The sequence below is a fragment of the Mastomys coucha genome, unplaced genomic scaffold (genome assembly GCF_008632895.1).
Source record: "Mastomys coucha isolate ucsf_1 unplaced genomic scaffold, UCSF_Mcou_1 pScaffold22, whole genome shotgun sequence".
Classification (NCBI taxonomy): domain Eukaryota; kingdom Metazoa; phylum Chordata; class Mammalia; order Rodentia; family Muridae; genus Mastomys; species Mastomys coucha.
Window position 1 is genome coordinate 43,991,037 of NW_022196905.1, and position 26,167 is coordinate 44,017,203.

Here is a 26,167-nt window from a genome sequence, read left to right on the forward strand (position 1 = left end):
TATATATATGCACACACATATATATTCTTAAATTAATAGACTTCATAGTTTAGGTCAGCTTTAGGTTTATAAAATTACCAAGTAGAAAGAAACCTCCTCTGATTTGAGCTCACAATTGGATAATAATTTTTCATTTCTCTTTCCTGTGTTTCTGTGAAGGCTAGGGCCTTTACATTGGCAGTTTTACAACTGGTAATTGAATTTGGGTAAGTTCTTCAGCAATCTGCACAGCGTTGTCCTCCTGAGTATCTCCTTCACTAGGTATGGTGCTTGATACAAAACATCTGCTGAATTAAAAATGTACAGACAACTGCATTTGAAGTGCTAGTATCAACAGTGGAAGCTCTTTGTGTCTTTCTATAAATAACAGCCTGGGCCATTATTGATCTCCCTGTCAGAAAAAAAGGAGAATGGGTTCAAGTGTAGCCAAAAGACATAGTCTTCAGACTCTTATAGGCAAGGACGAGATTGTAAGTCACCACCAGGAGTAATGTACTCAAGGCAGCCATGCTCAAACATGCTCAGACATTCGTAAGCCAGGGACTGCCTCTGTTTACCACCTGAGAGCATTTTGGATAATGAACTATGAAAGGCTGCTATGCAACAGCACTATGCAATAAGTTTTCATTTGCTACTAGTCAGCTTCAGGGATCAAGGATAGTAAAACACATAACCCATTCATGCATGTTATTTTAAAGGCACATTTTAAAGTTATAAATATGGTACATTGAGTTAATGAGGTATGCTCTTTTGGTGACAAATATTTACATTCTACATATGCCTCTTGATGTCAAGACCGTAACTGTTTCATTTTCTTCCTTCTCTTAGGAGGCTGGGATGCAGATGGAAGAGACCCTTGTGTCTGGGACAAATTCACTCATCAGGGAGAAGAGCGAGCTTTTGAGAACCAGACTGGTGTTGTAGCTTGTGGCAGCTACACTCTGTGGGAAGAAGATTTGAAATGTATCAAACAGCTTGGATTGACTCATTACCGTTTCTCTCTTTCCTGGTCACGTCTGTTACCTGATGGGACGACAGGTTTCATCAACCAGAAAGGCAAGTGTTTCTTAAAAATAGAAAGTTGCAGCTTTAATTCAAGGTTATTGCTGCAGTCTGGCATAATTAATCCAGCATGTTGTTCTGCGGGGTAGCTTTGAGATCACAAAGTTTCCAGACTGATTATAGGATAAAATTTTTGAAATGGGTTTGCCTTAGCTTTCTCAGTAATATTTTGATTTGCCCATGCTGTTGAGCTCCTCATTGGAGGAAAGGAGGGATATGTAGGTATGAAGAAGGCTGGAATAAAAGTTCTGTTTATGTAAGATGCTATCTGAGTGAAGGTGAATTTTCAAAAGCTGGTGTATTAAAGCACTTTTTAAGTTGTCTCACCCATAAGGGAATTATAGCCCTTATGGGTGATAAAGTCTGCAAAGAAGAAGCCAAAAGGGCTGGGGAATTTCAGCCACACTGAATCAGTTTCTCCATGAGTATGAAGGAATACTGTAAAAGTTTACATTTCAGAGAAGTATTAAAAATTACCTGGAATAATTTTGTACTTCTCCTAGTACCTGACTTATGATAAATGCTTATTAAATGCTAACTACTCTTAAAACACATAAATAAAAGAAACATTCACTTTTCCATTGGATACTTTACTTGCACATTTTAACATATATTTTCTCCCATCCTCAAACCAATAAAGAAGACATCATGATCATATTTTGTAGATGTAGATGTCCAAGTCCACACATTTAGGAAATAGATCTGAAATCTAAAATGAAGATCTAGCTGCACTTTACAAAAATAGGCTTGGAAACTTGGCCTAGGGACCAAATCTGGCCCACCACCTGCTTTTGTAAATAAAGTTTTACTGGAACACAGCCATGACCATTCATTATACATCATCTATGGCTGCTTCCCTACTGCAATGGCAAAAGTAAGTAGTTGGGGTGGAGACCATATGGTATACAAAGCCCAAAATATTAATGATCTGATTCTTTGCAGGAAAAGTTTGCCAACTCCATATTCTACAACATATGGCTTCTAAATACACACTCTTTATTATTACTTGGTCTAGAAAAAAGTTCGTATAACTCATAGAAGTACTAGTTGAAGCCACTGAAGTGCAATGAGTGAATATTTCCTAAACACAGAATGGGTAATTGTATGGCCCAAGAGTGGCTCCTTTCTTTATATCACCAAGAGCCTTCATGATTGCATGGGATTCATGTGAGTAAGCTATATAAATCCTTACATGCAAAAGCCCATTATGCTAGTGCCTGCCTGTTCTTGGACATTTGCAGCATTTGTGTCAAACAAGACTGGGTGATCTGTTCCTTGTGAAATGCATCCACAACAGGGAAGTATACATGAAGGTCTAAACTTTAAGGTTGTTTCACCCGCCCTCCAATAGGAACAATCCAAGATAAGCAGGCCCATTACTGAATTCAGGAGGTATTAGCCAAAATGTGGGCTGTTGGATAAATGTAGAATTATTGCACAGCATTGAGTACTTTAATTTTGGCTTTGGACAAGAAATGATGTGTTGTTCAGGTCAAAGGTAAGTCCATGATTTTCTATCTATCTCACCCAACACCTCTAGCTTCTCTTTTCTTTGTACCATGCTACCTCAAGCTCTGACAATTGACTCTGAATGAGCTCTGTGTCTTGCTTCTTCCCTCGTACTGTTTGCCAGTTGTAGTTGACTCTCTTTGTGCCTTTGTAGCTCTTAGCTTTCTGCCTTGATCATCATCCTCCCAGTCCTCAACTGTTTATTAATCTCAACAAGGTCATTTTGACACACACATTGACAAGTCTGCCCATTTTCTCCCTTTGTGCCCGCTAGTCCTCCCTATAATTTCCTATAAATACCACCACATCAACTTTCCTAAAACTTGGTCTAGCTCATAGCAAGATGGGTCATCTGCTAAAACAGAAAGATTGAAAAAACATATCTCATTCTTTCAAGGCTCAACAAAGAGCTGTCTTCTTTCTATATCATTCTAGGTTCTGTTTGGCTTACTTTTCATTCACTTCTGAAGCCATCTAAATTTCTATTATCTATCTATCTATCTATCTATCTATCTATCTATCTATCTATCTATCACCTATCTATGTGCCATCTATCTTATCTCTCTGTTTATCATCTAGCTACCCATTTCTCATCTATTGTCTGTCTGTCTATCTATCTATCTATCTATCTATCTATCTATCTATCTATCTATCTATCTATCATCTACCTATCTATCTATCTATCTATCTATCTATCTATCTATCTATCTATCTATCTATCATCTATTTATCTATCTGTCATCTGTCTATCCTCTATTATCTCATAGCACTTTGAAAAGCTCATAGTGTATTTCTTACACTCTTTACTGTTAGTGTTGTGAGTAATTTGCATTTAATTCCACTCAGAGTATATTGAGTATGACTTATGCTTAAAGAACTGTGTACTTAAAGCATAGATGGAAGGCAGTCCCTTGAATTGCTTACAGTGTGCAGGGCACATAATTATGTCTGGAGAGCCCTGTAATCTTGTCTACTGTCTTCCAGAGAGGGATTCAGTAAATAGTTCTGTAATTTATTTAGGTCAATATCAATCACTAAAAACCATTAAGTTCGGTGGTGATCTCTTTTTATTGAGCGTGTAGTATCTGGTAGTGACTGTGCCAAACATGGAACTTGCTTTTGTGGTTTCATGTTCTTATTAATTAGGTCTATGAGTGAGAGGCCTTCCTATCATGGGCTACAGGCATAAATTTGGGTTCAAAATTCCAATATGACAAAGTATATGCTGAATTTAACCTAGATTTGACATCAAAATCATCAAATCATAGTACTCAGTATTAAGTGCACCAAAAGCCATGCAAAGCCACTTGAAGTCTGCTATGATTTGTCTGTCAATGAAATAGAAGTTCCATGTTCCCAAGACACCTTTCATTAAAGTTTCCATGGAGTTTTCAATGAGCTTCCATTTGCATGGTAAAGAACAAAACAATAATAATCCTCAGAACTGTGACTACCCCCAGGCTTATAAGACAACTCCAGCATTCTCTCTCTAAAGCTCTAGGATCACAAGGCCTCTTATTAAGGACTTCCTACAACTAAACTGCCATTGTAAGTGGAACGGAATGCATGTGAAAATTTCTCTCATCATCTTGGTTTATCATATCTGTTGAAGATATTTCTGTATTTTGCTGCAGATAAAACCGAACCAGACTACTGTGGGTGTTAACATCATTTAATGCATGCTTTGCTTTTTCTTCCTAAAACACGCAAACCCTGAAGATATTCTCTCTTAAAACTTATTTATTTACTTACTCTGTTTGTTCTGCAAAGGCAGTGTGTGTGTGTGTGTGTGTGTGTGTGTGTGTATGTGTGTGTATGTGTGTACACATGCATGTACATGCTTGTAAAGGCCAGAAGAGAGCCTTTGGCTGTCTTTCCTCAGGCTGATTCCATCTTAGTTTTGAAATAGGGTCCCCTTTTGGCTCAGAATTTGAAGAGTAGTCCTGGCTGGTTGGGCTAGCCAGTGAACTTCATGGGTCTTTCTGTCTCTGTTTCTGCCATCACAGTACAGCACACCGAACTTTTAAAAATATGGTTTCTGGGGACTGAACTCTTGTCCTCAGACTTGCAAGGCAAGCCTTGTATAGATTGAACCATCTCCCCAGCTTTCCCTGCCCTTCACCAATGTTTTAATTAAAGACATATGGAGTTGCACCCATATATCAGATGTTGAGAACCAGACTAAGATGTACAGAAGTTTGTGTACACAGTGAGTTAGTAAGCCAAGAGAATAGAGGCAGAGAAATGGGAACAGGAAGCAGAGGTACAAAGGTTGCTTGAGTCAGTTAGGTGATCTGGGGGTAGTGAGGAAAGACTCGTGCCAAACACACATGGTGATCACCAAAGATTTTTTTTGTGTGTGTGTTTGGCCTCAGCCATAGCTGATTAATAGTAGAGACTTTCTCCAGAACCAAAGGGCACAGAAGGTGCTTATAAGAGGAAGGATTTCTGCAAGCAGTTGCTCATTCTTGTGCAGCAAACTGTTTAAGAGATTGAAATGGTTTAAACTCAGAAAGACTGGTGTGTCCCCCTCCCCCAAATTTAAATATTTTCTCAAAGAACATCTTAAAAAATTAAAAACTCTCTTACTGTCTTTGTCCAGGAGCACTCTTTGTCTCTGTTTCTTTGTCTCTGTCTCTGTCAGTTTCTCTTATTGTCTCTGTCGCTCTCTGTATTTGTCTCTATTGTCTCTTCTGTTTCTGTCTCTCTCTGTGTCTCTGTGTTTGTCTTTGTCTGTCTCTGTGTCTCTGTCTCTGTCTCTGTCTCTGTCTCTCTCTCTCTCTTTCTCTCTCTCTCTCTCTCTCTCTCTCTCTCTGTGTGTGTGTGTGTGTGTGTGTATACTTGACTACCCATTCCAAAGTTTGATTATGGGACATTTGGAACCTTGTAAAATTCTATGTTCTCAAACTGGCAGAATATTTTACAATGTGAGATTGTGGCATAGCTTTTCCTTTTCAAATGTCAAGTTTTCAAGGTTTAACAAGAAAAGAATGAGTTGGTGACTGAAATCACATAACTCTGTATTTTTTAGCTGTCTAAGTGCATTTTCATATCTGCCACACATATAGGTTTTATGGGATTACTAGGAGACACAAGTCTTGAAAAGAAAGAAAAAATGTGAATATACATGCAGAAATTCATGTTCACTTTAAGACTTCAAGTATGAAGATACTTAGTAGGAATGACTTAAATAAGTTGACTAACTCAAATTTACCTTGTATTTCACATCCAGCCTAACTGTAGACTGAATAATGTCTCCTTACATTCCAAACATGCCCTTGTATTGAATTTTAGATGTGAAGACATTACCTTAACTGGCAAGAGAAATGTTACAGATGTCATTAAGTTAAGGATATGGAGATGAGGTTATCTTGTATGATCTGTGTGGGACCACTGTAGTCACATAGATCATTAAAGGAGGGAAGATGGATGATCAGAGTTGGGAATAAAAACACTGAAGCAGATTGAGAGATGAGGTGAAGACAAAGAAAGAGACTGTAACAGAGGTATTCTGGAGACCTCTACCACCCAGAAAAGACAAGGAAGTGGATTGTAATTGAGAGATTGCTAGAAGATGGAGACTCTATTGCCATATTGACTTAATCCTCTTGAAAACTGTTTGTATTTCTGGTCTCCAGAGTGATGGGATGATTTCTGTGTAATTCGTTACAGCAGCAGTAGTAGTAGCAGCAGCAGCAGCAGAGAACTAAGACAGTTCTTGGACCACTAAACTGGTAGGGTTAGACTAGAGGTGTGAAACAAAGAGAGTTAGTACATATCTGACACAGGTTGGACATGTGATCAAAACAAATTTTGTTATAATTTCATAGTTGGCTAATTTGTCCTGCCTGCTTGTTAGCCTCTCTCTCTTCTCCCTTTCCTCTTTCCTTTTCTTTTCTTTCTTCCTTCCTTCCTTCCTTGCTGCCTTGCTCCCTGGCTTCCTTCCTTAGTTGGTTGGTTGTTTTCTTCTCTCCTTTTTTCCCTCCTTCCCTTCCACCTTCTCTACCTCCTTCCCTTCCTCCTTTCTTCCTTCCTTCCTTCCTTCCTTCCTTCCTTCTTTCTCTCTTCCTCCCCCTTTCTGTCTTACTGGAAGCATGCTTTCTGAAAGTTCTAGTCATTTTCTTTTATCACAGAGTTTCCCAGCTTCTTTGTTCTGTATCATTCTGTTCTATTCCTAGTCACTACTGACGGGACAAAGGAAAAAGCCTATTTCCTGTATAGAATAACTTCTGTGGCCTTGTTAAAAAACATGGCCTTGCCCAGTTGTTTTCTTCTCTCAAAGAAGTCTGGATTTGATCAACTGAGAGAACTGAGTTGGCTGGTAGATTGTTCAGGGATCTGTGCTAGTGTTGACAAATATGATGGCTTTTGAGAGACCATGGCAAATGGGCCACATAGAGGAAACATGCTCTGAAATGGAGGAATGGCGCTGATGTATTAAGATGAGATAAGCCTACATATGAGAGTCTTCTGAGACAGGGTCTCAGCCTCCAAGTTCCTTGAATTTCAGTTGTAGTTAATTATTGTCACTAGGTGTCTGATATGTTCATAGTATTTCAAGTACTGCCTACTTTATTTACCACATTAGCCCCACCACCCAACATTCCTACGCTGTCTTTGTGTGTGAGTTAGTTACACTACTAAGGTTTATTTTTCATATATCTCAAATCTACTCCAAGTTTTCAAAGACCAACTAAACAGAAATGGGCTTAATTCAGACAAAAGTGGAGCCTGGAGAGATGGCTTTATGGTTAAGCACATTGGTTGCTCTTCCAGAGAACCTGGGTTCAACTCCTAGTCCTCACATGTTAGCTCACAACTGTCTGTAGTTCCAGTTCCAGGGGACCTAGCATCCTCACACAATCATACACACAGGTAAACCACCAATGTACATAAAAGAAAAAGAAATGAATCATAAAAGAGGAAACAGATATGTAGTATCAACTATTAGAGAAAACATGTAGAAGTGTTCCTTCCTCAAAGAGTCAGTATTGTCCTAAGTATCTCAACAGACAGGAATCAAATGATCTTTCAATTCCAAACCCTTAGATTTCTAACAGGCAGTCCCTTGAGAACATGGGGGGGGGGTGAGCTGTCCCTGAAGCTTACAAGTCTTTTTTTTCTTTTTCTTAACAGTTTATTTCATGTATATCTGAAAATTGGTAAGACTTTAGGCCTAAAATATTTTTAAAAATCTGGATGTCAAAATGAATGATTGCCCTGAAAACTTATAAGAAGCATGATACAAACTATATATGTATATGAATATATATACACACATGTTTAAGTATATATGTCAATATATACTTATATATTCACAAACACACATATATACATATATATACATATACATATTATACTCATGTAAAACCAATTAGTGAAAAGAGAAGCCATAAATTTTAAAGAGACCCTGATCCCCAGATCTAAGGCATTTTCCTGGGAACCAATGTAAATGTATCTGATTTAGAATTGTGGTCATGATAGTAGTTTATTATGCGACATTCTGAAATCAGGAAAGCAATAATGTGCAGTCTGTGCTTCCTAGAGATAATGACCATTACCCTAGAGATAACATTAATGTGATAGAGATCCCCCCAAGAGACAACCGAGATATAGAAGTCTCATGAGATTACAAGTCTTATTCATAAATGAAATTCAACACTTTCAACAATATGAACTTATCCAATTCTTATAATAGCCGCAAGGTGGCACTGTTAGCACCTCTCACAAATGAGTGTAGGCATACAGAGGTCAAGGGATTCATCCAAGTTCCTTTCAGTAAGTTATGTTAATATGGCGCTCTGCCCCTGGCATCTCATCCCTACAGGGGATGCAGTTCAATGGCAGAGGAATTTCCTATTGTTCATAAAACTGTAGATTCAATCCTTCCTTATTAACACACACACACACACACACACACACACACACACACACACACACACACACACACCACTCTACCATCTCACCGAAAAGTTTTAAATGTTTTATTATATCATCAAGTAAACTGTATAAAGCTGAAATAAGAAAGGTATTTCATTCTGCAATATTACATATAAATTATGCAGCAGAGCATGAATTCCTAAACACTGAAAATGTATTTAATGCCAACTCATGATTATCATGTTGCTTAAATTAAAGTTGATTGGCTACCCTTAAAGATTCCTCATAAAAGAATAATAAAAAAGATCTGATATTATGACCAGATCTGAGTAGGCAGAAGTTGAGGTTAATGAAAGAAAGGTCCCATTTTTCTGGTTCAGGAACATTTGTAAACAGGAGAGATGATATGTTGTAGTGGGGGAAAACTCAGGCTCAGTGTGGGACTAAATATTGTCAATTTCATTTGACAACACCCAGGCTCTCTTGATACCAATTTTCATGTGTGTAATAGGAATAGAATTGCTCCCCTCTTGAGCTTAATGCTAAAATTAAGCAAAAGTGAATGTGCTCTCTCTCTCTCTCTCCCTCTCTCTCTTTCTCTCTTTCTCTCTCTCTCTCTCTCTCACACACACACACACACACACAGAAACATGCATATGTGCCACACAACTCTGCATCCTCAGAGCTCTGTCAACTGGAATGGAGGGATTTACAGGACTGTGTTTTTTTCTAAAGTGTGTGGGGTGGTCTTCGCCTTGGTTCATATGTGTTGTTGACATATGGTACTGAGGTCTGAGTAGGCAGAAGATTGCTGGCAATCTTTTGAGGGCCACCTTTACTTGCTTCTATTGGCTTGTGGTTATCTTTCTTTACCTTCAAAGCCAATTGCAACAAATTAGTCTTTTTCAGTCTACCACAGTCTCCACATCTGATTTATTCTATATAGTCTGATTATTTTTCTTACCTGTACTCTTTTTTTATTTTTTATTTTTTTACTTCTAAGGACTTATGTGTTCTGCTGAGTCTATTTGAAAAAATCTAAAAGTCTAGAGAAACCTTCCTGGATCAAGGTCTTTACTTTAATTGCAGTTTTATAGTCGCCTCTGGCTCTGATTGGTCTCATACTCATTTAATCCGTGGGTATCTTTGAGAAGAGAAGGAGTTATTTTGCTGCAGTCACAAACAAATGTGTTCCCAAGACATGGAGTTCTTATATGTGACTCACATTATTTTCCTCTTTTGAAATGAGTGAGCCGTGGTTAAAAATACTCAGACAGGTTACTACTACCCTGATGCCTAATGTGGTCTCTCCTTACTCTGCTTTCTTCTCCCCATTCTCTCTCCTCTTTTGATGAGGTAGGAGTCTTGTACACTGAACTTTTAGTTCCCAGAAGAACACCTCTTTTAAGAGAGTAACTATATAAACACTGTCCAGACAGCATATCAAAATAAAACTCTGACCCACATGAGAGACCCAGACAGCTAAACCACAACCTCTGTAGCTGTCTGCCCAGAAGAGTCAGGGTTAGCTAGCAACTTTCACTTTCGGTAGTTTTTGTTCCTAACAGAGGTCTGCATCCAACTCAGGCCAACTGGAGAAAGCTAAATATGTCCCACAAACCAATCACAGAAGACACTCACTTCTACTCAGCTCTCTTCTAACTGCCTGTGCCAGCAACTCCAGTTATAGCATGTTTGAAACCTGCTTTTGCTTTTTCTTTCTCTCGACTGTCCTTGAGTACTTGCCAAATTCTTGTTATGGTGATTGACTTCCATACTATAGAAAACTGAGTAAACCTTGTTTTCTTCTTTGGATGGTCTTCATGTTTATATCTCCTTGGATGTTCTAGACATTTGCTTCTCTTTTTTTTTTTCTCTTTAAGGAACACGTTCTTATTGTCTTATGATGATAGTATATGTTCACCCAACAATAACAATAATATTAATTAATAAAATGACGGATGACCTGTATTGAGCCCTTATTATGAGTTAAGAAATGTTCTTAACATGTTTAGTCTATCAACTGATTATACCCCAACATAATAACTCACTGAAGTAGGATTTTAGGGTTATGCATATTTTATAGATGAATAAAGATAATTCAGGTAGCTCTTGTAGCCCAAGATCATGGACCTAGTAGGTGACAGAGTGGCCATAGACTTTATATTGGCTGGCATCATGATTCAATATTGAATCCATTAAGGTATATTGTTCTTAGAGCATGCTTGCAGAGGCCCTCCCTAAGTTTAGGGTGGGTATAGGTTATTTATTTATTTATTTATTTATTTATGGATTGAATTGTTATGCATAAAGTGTTCTGCCTGCCTGTGCCAGAAAAGGGCACCAGACCTCATTACAGATGGTTGTGAGCATGGTTGCTGTGTATTGAACTCACCACTTCTGGAAGAATAGTAGTTAAGTGCTCTTAACCACTGTGCCATCTCTCCAGCCTGGTTTATCTCATTTTAAAATAAAACACTAAACATTATCTGTACTATGTAGTCTTACCATTTTCACCTATTCATAAGTGTATCTGTCTTATCTGTAGAGTTCTTAGTAGATTCCTTGAGGAAGAGGGTCATGCTTACCTAAGTTTTTATGCCCAGCATACTAGAGCTTTCCTATCAATATGCCCTTAAGCAATGAGCAAAGAGAAGACAAAACTGGTGAATCTGTTCAGAAGTCTGTTCCTATATTCACTAAGTTAGAAAAGAAGGAGAACTTCCTTGTCAGTATGCCTTTTTAGTGAATTTAGTGCATCTGTGTAGAGCAATCCTACTCATGATTTAACACCATTTCCCTAAAAGCCCCTTAGCCCAGGATAGCTTTTCTTCTCTAAGCATTGGTTTCTTCCATTCTTATAAACATAAAGCCAGGCATAGTATCACTATCCTCTCCTTAAAGAGTCCCTTTCAAGCTGGGTGATGGTGGCACACGCCATTAATCCTAGCACTTGGGAGGCAGAGGCAGGCAAATTTCTGTGTCGAGGCCAGCCTGGTCTCCAGACTGAGTTCCAGGACAACCAGGGCTACACAGAGAAACCCTGTCTGGGAAAACCACAAAAAAGAGTGTCTTTCCAGGCAAGAGTCACTGTATGAGACTACTACCAGTATCTTCTTGCCCTTAGTTTCTGAGGCAGAATCTCTTCAACTTAATACCATTCTTTTGAATTCTGCAACAGTTGTTCTCACTATACTCCCCAGTTCATGCCATTGTGGAGGAATCAACTGAGAGGAAGGACTTGATTGTTATTCTTGTAGATGGTCAGAATTGAAGTGTGAACTCCAACCAGGGAGGAGTACTGTGTGAGAATTCTTGGTATCTTTTATCCACATTCTGAAATACATATAGAACTTTTTAGATTCCTGAAAAAGGCTATCTCAGTGCTGCTGAGACTGGCCCAAATGTACTTGACTCATATAGATCCAAGTATTTAGGACCATAGGTATATCCCACTGCACTTGTCTTTGATGCTAAAGTTTTGTGTCTACTCAGTGGGCTTCTTTCCCTAGACTTGTAAGACAATTGATTAGTCTTGGCAAGGAACTGAGGCAGTTATTTGCTCTGCTTTCTTTCTTTATGTTTTAACACTCCTAAGATTCATCAACTGAATATACCTTTATTAATTGCTGAACTTGTGATAGGATACTAGGGTTTGGGAATTTAGAGACAAATCACAAATTACACCTCACATAGAGGTTGTGTTCTTATGGAGTTGATTTCAACAAAACCAAAACCAGCATAATATTAGATGACAACAACTTTCTCAAAAGTATCTGTTTTGGAGTAACTATCTTCTCATCCTGGGAATATGTCTCATCATCATGTCCTGATTATCCTGTCTGCTCTGGCATTTTGCATGCTTCTTTACAATGTTTCATTGATCCACTGGAATACATAATACACTTTATTTTGAATTAGACTCATTCTGATACCAGTCTCCTAAAATGTGTTGACAAGATACTAAAAATAACATTTTATTTCTTACATCCCCCCATGCCCCAGGAATCAACTATTACAACATTATCATATATGAGTTGTTAAGGAATGGGGTGACGCCCATAGTGGTCATCTATCACTTTGATTTGCCTCAGGATCTAGAAGACTTAGGAGGCTGATTGTCGGAAGCAATTGTTGAAGCCTCTGACAAATATGCTCAGTTTTGCTTCAGCACCTATGGAGACTGAGTGAAGCAGTGGATCACCATAAATGAGCCTAATATTCTTGCTCTTTTGGTCTACGTCATGGCCATCTTTGCTCCCAGTGTGCCTCCTGTTGGGATTGGGGCTTATCAAGCAGCTCATAATTTGATTAAGACTCATGCCAGATCCTGGCACAGCTATGATTCTTTATTCTGAGAAGAACAGAAGGGCTTTGTGTCCCTATCATTATTTTTTTTTTTTTGCTGGATAAAACCAGCAGATCCCAACTCAGAGACTGATCAGAAAGATACTAAGATGGTCATCAATTTCCACTTGGATTTCTTTGCCAAACCCATATTTATTGATGGCCATTATCCAGATGTTGTCAAGTCCCAGGTTGCCTCCATGAGCAAAAAGCAAGGATATCCATCATCAAGGCTTCAAGAATTCACTGAAGAAGAGAAGAAAATGATCAAAGGCATTGCTGATTTCTTTGCTGTTCAATATTATACAACTCGCTTAGTCAGGCATCAGGAGAATAAGAAAAGAGAACTGAGCTTTCTTCAGGATGTGGAGATTGAATTTTTTCCCAATACATCTTGGAAAAATGTCTGTTGGATTTATGTGGTGCCATGGGGAATACATAAACTACTGAGATATATTAAGGTAAATTAATGTTTGTGTATATGTGTACCCAAGTACAGAAGGACACCTGTCTTAGTCAGGGTTTCTATTCCTGCACAAACATCATGATCAAAAAGCAAGTTGGGGAGGAAAGGGTTTATTCAGCTTACTTTTACATTGCTGTTTATCACCCAAGGAAGACAGGACTGGAACTCAAGCAGGTCAGGAAGCAGGAGCTGATGCAGAGGCCATGGAGGGATGTTCCTTACTGGCTTGCTTTTTCCTGGTTTGCTCAGCCTGCTTTCTTATAGAATTCAAGACTTCCAGCCCAGGGATGGCACCACCCACAAGGGGCCCTACCCCCTTGGTCACTAATTGAGAAAATGCCCCACAGGTGGATCTCATGGAGGCACTTCCCAACTGAAACTCTCTTCTCTGTGATAACTCCAGCCTGTGTCAAGTTGGCACACAAATCCAGCCAGTACAACACCAGAGAATCAAATATATTCATACGCATGGACCCAAAAAGAGATGATTTTTGGGATTAGTTATGTTAAGTTGCTTGCTGGGAAGAAAAGACTAAGATTTGAATTCATTAAAACTAAGTAGCTGGCTTTTATACCAAAATTTGTTGTTAAATTCTGTTGTGACTATATGAACAGCTTGGACATAGTTTTCAAGTTGATGTCACTGCTATGGTTAGAAATGGCATTTAAAAGAAAGAGAACTGAATGCTTTCTGGGTCTCCCCTATGTTGGCAACTGAAATTACAATTTCAAGGTACAGTTTTCTGGACCCCTCCTGTGGGCGATAGAAAATGTACCTGCTAGCAGGACCAAGGGGTTAAGGAGCAGTGACAATCAGCAGATGCTGATGGGAAGAAAGATATTTCTGTCTTCTCATTATGTTAAGAGTCATTTGACTGTCTTCATGGACATTTGCACAGTTTTGCTTTTCCATTGTTAGTCATAAAAGGTCAGTGTGTGGAAAATTAAGTTAATAGGGTCAGTGCAATTTGATGAAAACTAGTTTTGGGGTTGTAGCTTCCAGAAGATAGAGGGTAATGCACCTGATTTTATGAGCTATCTATTTTTTTTAACATCTGTTTGGAATGAAACTTCTGCTCTCTTGTTCTAGGATACATATAATAACCCTGTAATTTACATCACTGAGAATGGGTTTCCCCAGTATGACCCCCCATCTCTTGATGACACTCAGCATTGGGAGTATTTCAGACCGACATTTCAGGAACTATTCAAAGGTACCATTTGAAATGATGAAAGATCAATTGTGCAAACTTAATATAATTTTACCATGTGCTTATTTGCATTCCACAAAGACCATTGATTTTGAAAGTTGAAATTCATGTAAATGAGCGTAAAGCCATGTAATTAGGAGAGGGGTGAGAGCAGGTAGTTAGAGAAGAGGAAGGTGAGGATTAGGCCCAGCTTCCACTCCACTGAAACAGAGTCAAGGAAAAAGCAGCTGTCTTCAGCGTTTCCTGATTCTTAGGTGAAGGTAACAAGAATAGAGCGGCAGGGAAATCATTAAATATCATAAAACGTCAACACTGCTCAGCTATAGCAAATCCATTTGCATATTTTGATGTCCTAACTATTATGTTATTCTGTGTGTTAACAAGTCCCCTTCTGTGAGGTGGCTATGATCCCCTTTTGTATGCTTAGCAGAAGTTCCCCTTGAAATCCTGGAGAGATAACTGTACCTGTCAACAAATAATGGGTTGTTTTAGATGAACTCACATGGTGTGAACTGAACCAGTCCTAGTCTCTCACTGGAGTCTGTACTTGAATGGATCTGTCTTTTCGTAGATTTTAGGGAGTAGGGAAGCAACTTCCTGGGCCATTTCTGGCTTCAGGCTTCATTCTGCCTTATGACCTTAGCAGCAGGTGGGAGATACTGAGCAGAAAGGGAAGTGGGTCCCAGAGGCAGGGGGAGCATGAGTCTTTCATTCCAGCCTTTCACGAAATCTGGTTGCATTCATTTCCTTGAGAGACTTGAATTTTACTTCCATAAAAGTTATTACTAAGCACTTTCTTCTTAACTCCATTCTGATTGGAACAAAAAGAGATTTATTGACGCCATTATGCCACTTAAGTCCCAAACAGTGATTTGAGTAATCAGTGCCTTCTTACAGATGAGGAAACTAACTTGCAAGGGGTCCAAGTTACTTGCTTACATCAAATCAAATCAAATGAAATAAAATAAAAATAAAAAAACTACTTAGCAACTTTTCCTGTGACAGAGCAGAATGTGTTATTAATATCATTATGGATTTTTTTTTTTTGTATTTTTCTGAGACACAGTGAATTTTTTCCTCCTAGCACAAAGCCTTTTTCTTAAGATTGCTGTTCAGGGTTTATCTAGGTCCTCTGCAGCTGTTCTTCATGTCTCTGAAAGGATTAACTGGTTCTGTGATGTTGGAGGAATCTTAGCCCACATATTTGGCCTGTTACCTGAATAGATGAGTGAGAGCTACTTGTGGATTCTTGGAGACTCCTTGGAGGCAGTGTTGATGATCATGCTTGGCAAGAACTTTCCTAGTAAGAAGCATCTGTTTAAAAAATTAAAAATAGGGGCTGGTGAGATGGCTCAGCCGGGAAGAGCACCGACTGCTCTTCGGAAGGTCATGAGTTCAAATCCCAGCAACCACATGGTGGCTCACAACCACCCATAATGAGATCTGACGCCCTTCGTCTGGTGCGTCTGAAGACAGTTACAGTGTACTTACATATAATAAATAAATAAATCTTTAAAAAATAATTAAAAAAATTAAAAATAATAACAGTTTAAGGAAGACATTTGTAGGAAGCTCTGCAGACGAGGACCCAACAACAATCAAAGATGGCCTTGTTATTCCTGTGAACCACCTGCCCACCCCCTATATCGTGCATATGGACAGGCACATAATGATGCTATAGTTGCCTACAGGGTTTACAGGGCTCCCCCGGTAAAATCCCACAGCAATTTATTGAGCACTAAATGTAAGGTAATGTTTCTGGCTCATTTTTGGGAAGGAAGAAATGGGGAGAGGAAGAAGGAAGAAGAGAGAGAGAGGGAGAAGAAAAGGGAGAGGGACAGGGACAGGGAGAGAGAGAAATTCATTATTATCATATTGTTTAATTCTACTTAAATGTCGCTCTTACCCTCTAGTGCTCTTGCCTCTCTCTTGCCTCTTGTCCCCTTAAACCCCATTCCCTCACCCCACCTCCACATGGCCATGGTGGGCCTATATGTCTCTACCTTCTTCTTCTCTCTGCTCTCTCATCCTCTTAACTCCCCTTCCTATGCCCTGAATAAACTCTATTATATATTATATAAAAAAATTCTACTTAAGTGTCTTTAAATAGGACATATTTTAATTAACATAAATACAGGCATGAGTAAAGCTGCACTCCAATCTTGACAAAACTAGGCTTATTTTTCAGCTTTGTAAATTCCTCATTGCAGGGCCTTTGGCAAGTAGCTTAACCTAGAGGTCCCTGATTTGTTCATGGGTAAGTGTGGGAATAATAGCTTCAGTGGCAGAGGTGTTACAAAGATTCCACCTAATAATTTACAGTATAAACCTCTCCATGCAATTGTCAGGCACATTGGAAGTCCTAAGCTAGTGTTAATTATTGTTACAAAATGTGCATTCTTAAAATATTCTTATTATGGGTTATTTTTCTTGCTATTTAAAGTCTAACCTACATGACTGCATAAACATGAGCTGAACAAAGACCAACAACAGATATGCCAAAAGAATAAGAGAAAGATCCCAAGGCTTCAACTGTACACAAAGAACCACAGTCAACTAATGGATACTGAACACGGAAGTAATCTTTGCCAAGGAAGAGTACATCAATTGATTATCTAATGCCAAATGATCAACCATGAAAACATACATATGAGTAACATTATACATATTGCACAGGTTGTACTTATATATTTAGGAATATGTATAGCCTCAACCATTAATGAAAAATGAGGCCATGAATTTGAAGAAAAGATCAAAGGTCGGTGGGTATATGGGAGAGTTTAGAAAGAGGAAAGGGAAGGGGGAAATGATTTATATTATAATCTCAAAACTAAAAGGAATGATAAGTACATAACATTATAGCGCCTGTGGCGTGGCTCAGTTGGCAAAGGTACCTGTCGTCAAACCTCCAAACCTGAGTTCAAACTCTTGGACCCACATGATAGGAGAAGAGAACTGACTCACACAGTTTGTCCTCTGTCCTCTGCTCCCTACAACAAATAGTAGAATAAATTTCTAATATAAGAAATACCATTTGTGCACCCTCTATTGCCTGTTCTTTCCCCTGTGAAGAGACACCATGACCAAGGCCACTCCTATAAAAGAAAACATTTCATTGTGGCTGGCTTATAGTTTTAGAGTTCACTCCATTATCATCATGGTGGGAAGCCTGGCAGCCTGCAGGTAGCCGGGCTGCTAGAGGACAAGAGTTCTACATCTTGATCTGAAGACAGCCAGGAGGAGGGTCTGGATCACACTGGCCATACTTGAGCCTATATATGAGGCCTCAAAGCCTCGCCTGGGCAATGATACACTTCCTCTAACAACCTTACACCTCCTCCAATAAGGCCGCACTTCCTCATAGTGTCACTTCCTATGGTCCAAGCCTATTTAAACCCCTGTGTCCTCCTCTTACATTGTAGCAGAGAAGTCTCTCATGCCTGCACGTTTTATCACTGTGTGAAGCATTGACCAATTGGCTATTTCCTTCCTGATATTAGTAGAGAGGTAAATCTCCTCTCATTATTTCCTTCTGACAGGGCACAAAATTAGGTGAAAAACCAAATTGTTCGCAAGAAAATTCATTTAGATGGATTTTTGTATGTTTGGAGCTCAGTAATCTAGAAATGATTGTGTTTCATACAATGTATGAGTCTATTCATAAGTTTAGCACCAGTGGTGAATGTTCAAAACCAATGGGCATTTTCAAAATTCCCTGCACAAATGTTCCTGGATGGAAGCCTTCCATTCTCAGTGCTGCAGATGGATATGAGGAGGAGTGAGGTCAGGGGACAGTCTGCCACAGCAAGACTCCAGCATGAACTAATTCTCATGAAAGTGGTTATAGTCCTGGCTCATGTTCTTCCTCGTATTTGCTTAATTGTTTTCTGCATCCAGATTGTTCTTTTTCAGCTTGAGATTATAGGTCCTTTCCATACTTTTTAATGGCCTGATCTTCTGTGTTTGGGTAGGACAGGGAAACATGTGTGAAGTTATGCAAAACCTCTTTTTGCAATCTAGATATGCCAGCTAGGTGGTTATTAGCTTTGATAAAAAATTCTTAAATAAGCATTAATAGATTTTTCAAATTTTATTTAACTTCTGAGATAGGGTTTCATAGAGCCAAGGTTGGATTTGAATTTTGAATCGTCCTACCTGCATCCCTGGGTGCTGAGGTAATAGATGTGTGTCTAACTCTCCCTCTACATACATGGGTATCATTATGCTTTGTTCTACTAGTGACTCCCTCTCATCTACTTTCCTCCCTTCCCCTCCTCCCACTCTTGTTGCTAGTTCTCTTCTTTCCCCAAATCATCCTCCTTTTCACTTTTCTTCTCACAGATATGCCACTACTCTTTCATACTCCTCTCTATCTCCCTTTAGATTTCTTTATTCCCCTCTTACTGTCCCCTGTCTACCTTCATGCCCTCCATCTAGAATCTGAGTATAAGCTAATCTGTACTACTTGTCTTTATGAGTCTGGCTTATTTTGCTTAACATAATGATCCCCAATACCATCTACTTCCTGAAAATATAATTTCATTCTTTCATTCTGTCCAGATAAAAATCTCACTATGTATGTGTACCATACTTTCAATGCAGGTTGGTTGATTTCCCAAGTAGGCAAAGCACTAGTCATTTAATCACAAAGATGAGGTTATTAAGAACATGCATTTTCCAAGAGACAGTGACAAATGAACAAGATGATGTTTATAACGCCTGCATTGGTTCTCACCACATTACAAAAGGTTGTGCTAATGATGGTTAATTTTTCGGGGGTGGGTGGGCATGATCCTCTGAAGGCTGAGCTATGTTTTTCCTAATTATATATTTAGCCCCAAGCAGTGTGCCTATTACATAGTAGTGTGCTACACATGTTTGTTGAATTTGATTGTGTCTATGTGGGAAGGGTTAGCCCATAGATAATGAGAAATAAATGATGAAATGATTGGGATTCTTCCCCTAAAGAAATATACTCTGCACAATAAAAACGCATTCTTCTAGAAAGTTTCCAAGGCAGCCCAACTTTCCAGTTAGATCCATGCCTGAGCTAGCACAGCGGTGGATGATTGCAGAGAAGGTTTGTTAATGACCAGCTTTAGGCTTTTAATGACAAAACCCCTCAGCAAGATGTCATCGAAGTTATTGAAGACTTCACGGAAAGTGTTGAAGCTGATACATGGTAACAAGAAGGTTATAAATCTTGCAGTTGGATATACCACCAAGACAAGATGCTGAGCACAGAGTCCCCCTGCTGTTGTCTGTCAGTATTCTCCCTCCCCCGTCCTCTTCTCCTTCCCACCGAGAGCTCGTAGAGGAGAAATACATCCATTTCCCAAAGTAGCTCAGACCTGGCAGCCACCTGCCTATGCCAATTTCAGATCACAGAGGCCCATTTAACTGGACAAAATGTGTTAAGCACCTGCATTTTTCTAAATGTGCACAAACGTCCTAAGGATTAAGGAAAGAGCTGAAAAGTTAATACATTGACCTTTCGGAAGCACCAACCAATTAAAACTTCATTGTCAGCTCAGAACAGGGATTCCAGTACCTGAGTGTGGATTCCCATACAGTGGCTATTGTTTTATTACTTCTTGAATGAGAATGATATCACTTTAGCCCCATGAAATAATCCATGTCATGGTGCGCAGAGACCTCATGCAAGATATGTTTTCATGGCTTTGGGGGGACATGCTGGTGACATGTTAGATTGGCTTGATAATGTTGGCAAACCTGCTCTTAGCTTCCTTTTGTAGCTTCTGGCAAACAGGAGCCAGGTCAGGAGAGAAAATGGAGAGTCACAAATGGTACACATGATTTTCTCATGAGTGCTAATGTACACTTAAGAATTTTGTCAGATTTTAACAAATATTCATAAAGATTATATACATTTGTAGACTGCAACATTTTTCAGAATATGTATCCTTCCTGGAATGGCTCAACCAAATTGATTAGTGGATGCATTATTTTACAAACTTACCATCTTTTTGTGATGAGAAACTATCTTCTCAGTTTTCAGGGATGCTGCACAATGTTATTGACGACGGTCATCACACTGCATAACAGGAGTCCCCTTCTTTTTGCTAACTGAGATTTTGACTGACATCTTCCTAAGCTCTCTTAGCGTCTCATCCCTGGAAACAATTAGTTATGTTTCTCCTTTTATCAGCTCAATTGTGTCAGTTTGTACATGTAAGCGAGAGCATGCATTTGGCTTTTCTGTTCCTGTAGGAACCTGTGTTCTCAGGTTCTATAATTAAAAATCATATATATTTTAAAGATGAGTAGTATTCCATTGTGCATATGTACTCTGTTTTTCCTTATGCATTTAAAAAAAAGATTCAGTTTTTATTTATGTGTATGATTCTTTGCCTGAATATATGTAACAGCCTACTGTGTGTACAGTATCCAAGGAAGCCAAAAGAGGAGAGGGCATCAAGTCCTTTGGAGCTGTAGTTACAGACACTTGTGAGCCACAAAATGGGTGCTGGGAACTGTACCTCGGTCCTCTTTAAGAGAAGCAAATGCTTTTAATTATTGGATCATTTTTTCCAGCCCCTGCCTGCATATTTGTTGAGGTGATTCTTCTTGACTGTAGAGAATATTGCTTCACTGACCATAGGAGCGTGTGGAGCTTTCCCCTATTCTGCTTGCATGTCCTTTTCATATGTCTACAGAATTGGTATTTACTTCTGGATCTTATGGCAGATTTGTTTATTTAACTTCAGAAATTATGAACAGGACTCTGCAGTATTTGAGAATGAGCCTGGGGCCTAGTTGTATTCTATTGTGTCCTGTGGAAATCATGGTTTTAATCTTCTGAGGCACCTTCATCTAGGACCTGGGACAAAAGTAACTGCTATCTGCTTAGCCTACAGTCAGGCACATAAACAAAAGATCGTTTATATCCATGAATACACTGACATCTTTAAAACATTGTATGTTCTCCTTTTTGACGTGGGTACTTCACAGCTTTTTGTTGTTGTGTGAGTGAATATGTATGTAGGTGTGCACATGTGTGAGGGTGTATGTATGTTTCTGCAGATGTGCATGCATGTCTATGCATTTGCAAAAGCCAACCACATATATCCATTTTTTCATTGTCTACCTCGAGACAGTGTCTCTCACTGGGATCTGGGGCTCACTGATTCATCTAGATTGGATGGTCTGTGAGTTTCAGGGATCCACTTGCCTTAGCCTCTCTATTACTAGGATTACATGTGTGTGCCACAATACCTAGGGATCAAATTCATGTCCCATGCTTGTAAGTCCTTTGCTAACTGAGTCATGTCCCCAGCCCCCTGCTTTATACTTTAGTTAAGGCTATTCGTTGCTGTGGTAAGGATGTATAATTTCTGTCCTAGTGTTTTCCAGTAGAAATGCAAGTAAGTAACCAGGCAGTGGTGGCACATGCCTTTATCCCAGCACTTTGGAGGCAGAGGCAGGTGGTTTCCTAAGTTTCAGGACAACCTGGTCTACAGAATTGACAGCCAGGGATATACAGAGAAACCAGAGAAACCTTGTCTTGAAAAAGCCAAAAAAAAAAAAAAATTCAGGTAAGTGATTTTTACAGGTATAATTGCAAAATCTATCACTGTCAGATTCTATGATTTTATTTTCAAACATCTTAAAATAATCTTAGAAAAGGTATACTCTAACTAAAAGATACCTCAGTAGTGTCTAGTAATGTTCAGATTTATATGTAGCATCCTCACATACACACACATAATGCATATACACATATTCTATACACATACATACATATCCATATATGTGCATACATATATATATATACATATATACCCAGATGTAGATACACATATATACAGTCACATACATACAAATACACATATCCACATGCATATATAAATACATATAAACACCATAGATACATAAACAAACATTTCCACATACACACATGTACACACCCCCATACACACATTGCACACATGGACACAAAAACTTCTTGACATACTTCACACACACACACATACACACACACACACACCACACACACATACATACACACACACTTCATGACATACTTTACCAGACTTGTAAGAGGTATGGTTCTCATGGACAATGTCAGGTATGCTGTTTGCTGGCCCATCTTCTGAGACACAGAGGGCCTGGCACATTGCCTTATGGAACAGGTGTTCTGGAACTGCCCATGAAAAGAACAGCTGAATTGTTCACGGCAGACTTGACCAGAGCCAGCTGAGCTCTCCAGTCTATGCTGTGCCCTGGCTGGTGGACCTTTCTATGGGCAGGAACAAGAGCTTGAGACTGAAGTGGACTTTGGTTTTAATTAAGGTTTTTAATCCAGTTTCAGTTTCTAACATGGGAATTAAAGTCCTTCATCAGCCCAGAACCAGTTAATTTTAACATTACTATTAAACATCTTTATTTTGTTGTAGATTTTATATTACCCATTTTTCATTAAAGTACTTCTTTAAGTGAAATTTAGAGTTTTGAAGCCAGTGCACAATCTGTTTGTTTGCAGTGCTCGCAAATGCCAGAAGTGGGCATCAGATGCTCTGGCACTGTAGTTACACAGACCATTGTGAGCTACTCTTTGAATTCTGGGAATCGAACCCCATTCCTCTGGAAAAACAACAAGTGTTCTTAGTCCCTTTGTAAACTCTCTAGCAAAACATTTGTCTATGTTATCTCTTGTTTCTAGATCTCCAAAGTGACCTAAACATTCTGGTCTTTCAGGTAGGAATGAATTAGCCTTCTTTGGAGAGAAGTAGGAGATTTTCCCCTTAGTTTGGTTGGCAGGGGCTGCCTGGTAACTGTGTTCTGGTGTTTTCTCTTGGGCCACTGTATGTTCATGGAGAGAATGGGGAATAATGGATAGCCAGTGGGTAGCTCTCTTGCCTAGGAAGCTTACCAAAACTTCTAGTGTCTAACGAGAAGTCAAAATACACCAGCACCTGTTAACTCAGCCCCTGAGAGAGTATGGAAATAAACTTCTGGGCTCATGGTGCTAGTTGACAGTGGTATTCAGTGTTGTTCTCCATGGCCCCATGGCTATCATCTCCCTCAGCCTTGTCTTTTTGCAATTCCAACATTGCTCATGCTGCTTTGTCATTCTGCTCGGACCTAAGTGTAGTTTCTGTCACACTTTCACAGACCCTCCATCGTGTGCATTGTGGGCTAACCTGTCCTACCTTTTCAGTTGTGTACCTGACATTGGGTAGAAGAAAATCAGCAGCATTACTAATAGCGCCATAAACAGCTGGCGACGTAACTGCTTCCTGGGCTTCTTGCTGACCTGCAGCTTTGTCACAACTGGATGTGTATTGCATAAGACAGTTGTTTGGATGGAAGTTGAAAGACACTTTGACCCCTGAAGGTAATACTTATTATAAACCTTGAGAGGGAGGAAGAAAACCATTTTCAGAAGAAAATGGACGTTATTAAAAGGAATAAGTATGTGTAGAGAGAAATGGTATACATAAACATTTTATTTACCATTTTGGAAGGTGAAATTCTGACCAGAAAAATATTTTGTATTTTTGAATTACATATTTATTATTCAGTAAGTGCTCAGCACATATTTGAATAGCAAGGGGATAGGGTCTAGATTAGTGGGAAAATTGAATCACTTTTGGGAATTTCAGTAAAATATTAGAATAATATCACCATTTTGTTTCATTAAAAAATTTAAGGATGTAGTAATTGTTTTGATTTCCATAAAATATATTTCAAGTGCTGAGGTTATACATGGGTATTAATTATACCCTTCTTTTTACTTTTTCTTGCATTGGCAACTAGGGACGTTGCACGTTGAACAATAGTTTCACCAGTGGAAATCTCTCTGATTTCCTAAGTTTTGATTCTGAGATAGTGACTTCTCACTTTGCTCATACTTCTTACTCAATTTGTAACTCAACGGAGTCTTCAATTTGTGTCTCTCCTAATTCGTCTTCTCAAGTAGCTGGGGTGATAAGCTGAGGCAAAAGCCCAGGTAAACTCTTGTGAGAAGAGTAGATCACTTAATTGCATGCCAAACTTTTAGGTTATCTTTGTATAAATATGGCTACTTGCCCTGTGCCTCAGTTTCTCCATTTGAATAGGAGAATTGAATTAGAGGCTTATTTTGGAAATCATGCCCAAATTAGAACCCTGTGATGCTCTAAATGTTCTTTCCAAAGAGATATACCTTTATTAGGACTCTTGATAATTTTTTAAGCAATGCAATTAAGCCTAAGAAATTATAATTAATGGTCTTCAAAAATGTAATCATTCTTTATATCCAGCCATTTTGAATTTTAACATCATTCTCATTTGAACATAAAATTAGGTTTTGCTTTTCAATGTACTGCTTCTATTGACACTGACTTAGGTTTCAGGTAACATGTTCTCCACCTTCAATCTGCATGTTGCCTCAATCACTAATACTAAAATGAACCTTGTTTTCCTCCATTCAAAAGTTATCCTTCTAAGTCTGTAGAGGCAGTAGTTTACCTTGCATTCAATATATACAGTCACTGTGAGGACCATAGAGTTTCACAAAGGAAATCAGATGGATTTCAGCAGAGAGCATCAGTGTCTAAATCCCGAAAACTCTACCTGAGTCATTGTGTAAGGTGACATCATTCTTCAGACATTCTCAAGGCCACTGCCATCTATTTGTCAAGTTTTAAGACAGTTATGTATGATTTGTCAAACTTTGCTACTAGTGCCTAATTTAATTCAGCTAGGCAGTGCAGTTCTATTAACTTCCCGTATATTTAATGTGACCAGGAAACTTTTGTCCCTGGGCAAGATCCTGAATTAGAAGGAAGGATCAAGCTGCGGCAACCAGAACAACCACTTCTGTTCAGCCTTTGCATAGGGAAAGTATGTTTTTCTATTCTGAATTTCAAACACAGTTCATTACAGCCAAGGCTGCTTTTGACTCAAGTTATCATTTATGTAGCTTTTTCTTCAATATAACAAATCTAGCTGCATGGTTCTGTGGATCTAAATAGTCCATTTTAGAAGAGAAAATCACCTGTAGAGGTTATCTGTAAATGCTATGAGAGAAGGTAAGGAAAGGATTTTTATCTCCTTGGATAGGCTTATCTCCTCACCAGTAAGTGTCCCTCACAGGCTAAAGAACTATCACATCCTAGGATCTCTTTATGCTATTCTGAAGTTCAGTTCCACTTCAATTCTTGTTTAGGAAAGACCTATACAACAGTCATTTGTAGAAGTAAAATGGCTGCTCTGGGAAGGGTTCATATCCAAAGACCTAGGTCTGTGAGATCTGACTGAAAGGTAGACATGCCACCCAACTTTAATACTTCTAGCTAGAATACAGGAATACTCATAGCATAGGCCTTTAATCCCAAACAATGAAAGTAAATTTAGTTTGTAGAAGGAAGCATCCATGTTTGAAAATGTCATCTAATTCGGGGATAGACAAAGTGATGAATTGGAGAAAGATTTGACAGAGTCAGAGATAGAATATGCCCAACTCTTAGGAATACAGCACAGGAAAGAGAGGCTACTTAAAAGCAGCTCCAAGAGAGAGAGAGAAAGCAGAGTTGAATAAATTCAGTCAGTGCAGGTCATTCAGGGTAGTTGAGTTTGTTTGTGAGTTCTGTTCAATTTGTGCAGTTGGTGCAGTGAAAGTCAGCTTAGGCAGTTGAGGCCAGTGAATAAGAAGGAGTCAGAAGATTAGAACTGATTGCCAGTTTGT

At 38.9% G+C, this 26,167-nt stretch overlaps 1 protein-coding gene across 1 annotated transcript in view; it reads left to right on the top strand.

Moving 5' to 3' along the window:
- The window catches only part of LOC116104528 (cytosolic beta-glucosidase-like), a 101,653-nt gene that overhangs the window by 25,060 nt on the left and 50,426 nt on the right, over positions 1 to 26,167 (top strand). Inside the window, 3 exon segments of the mRNA XM_031391068.1 lie at positions 829 to 1,056; positions 12,457 to 13,259; positions 14,355 to 14,478. Coding sequence (XP_031246928.1) covers positions 829 to 1,056; positions 12,457 to 13,259; positions 14,355 to 14,478 — 1,155 coding nt within the window.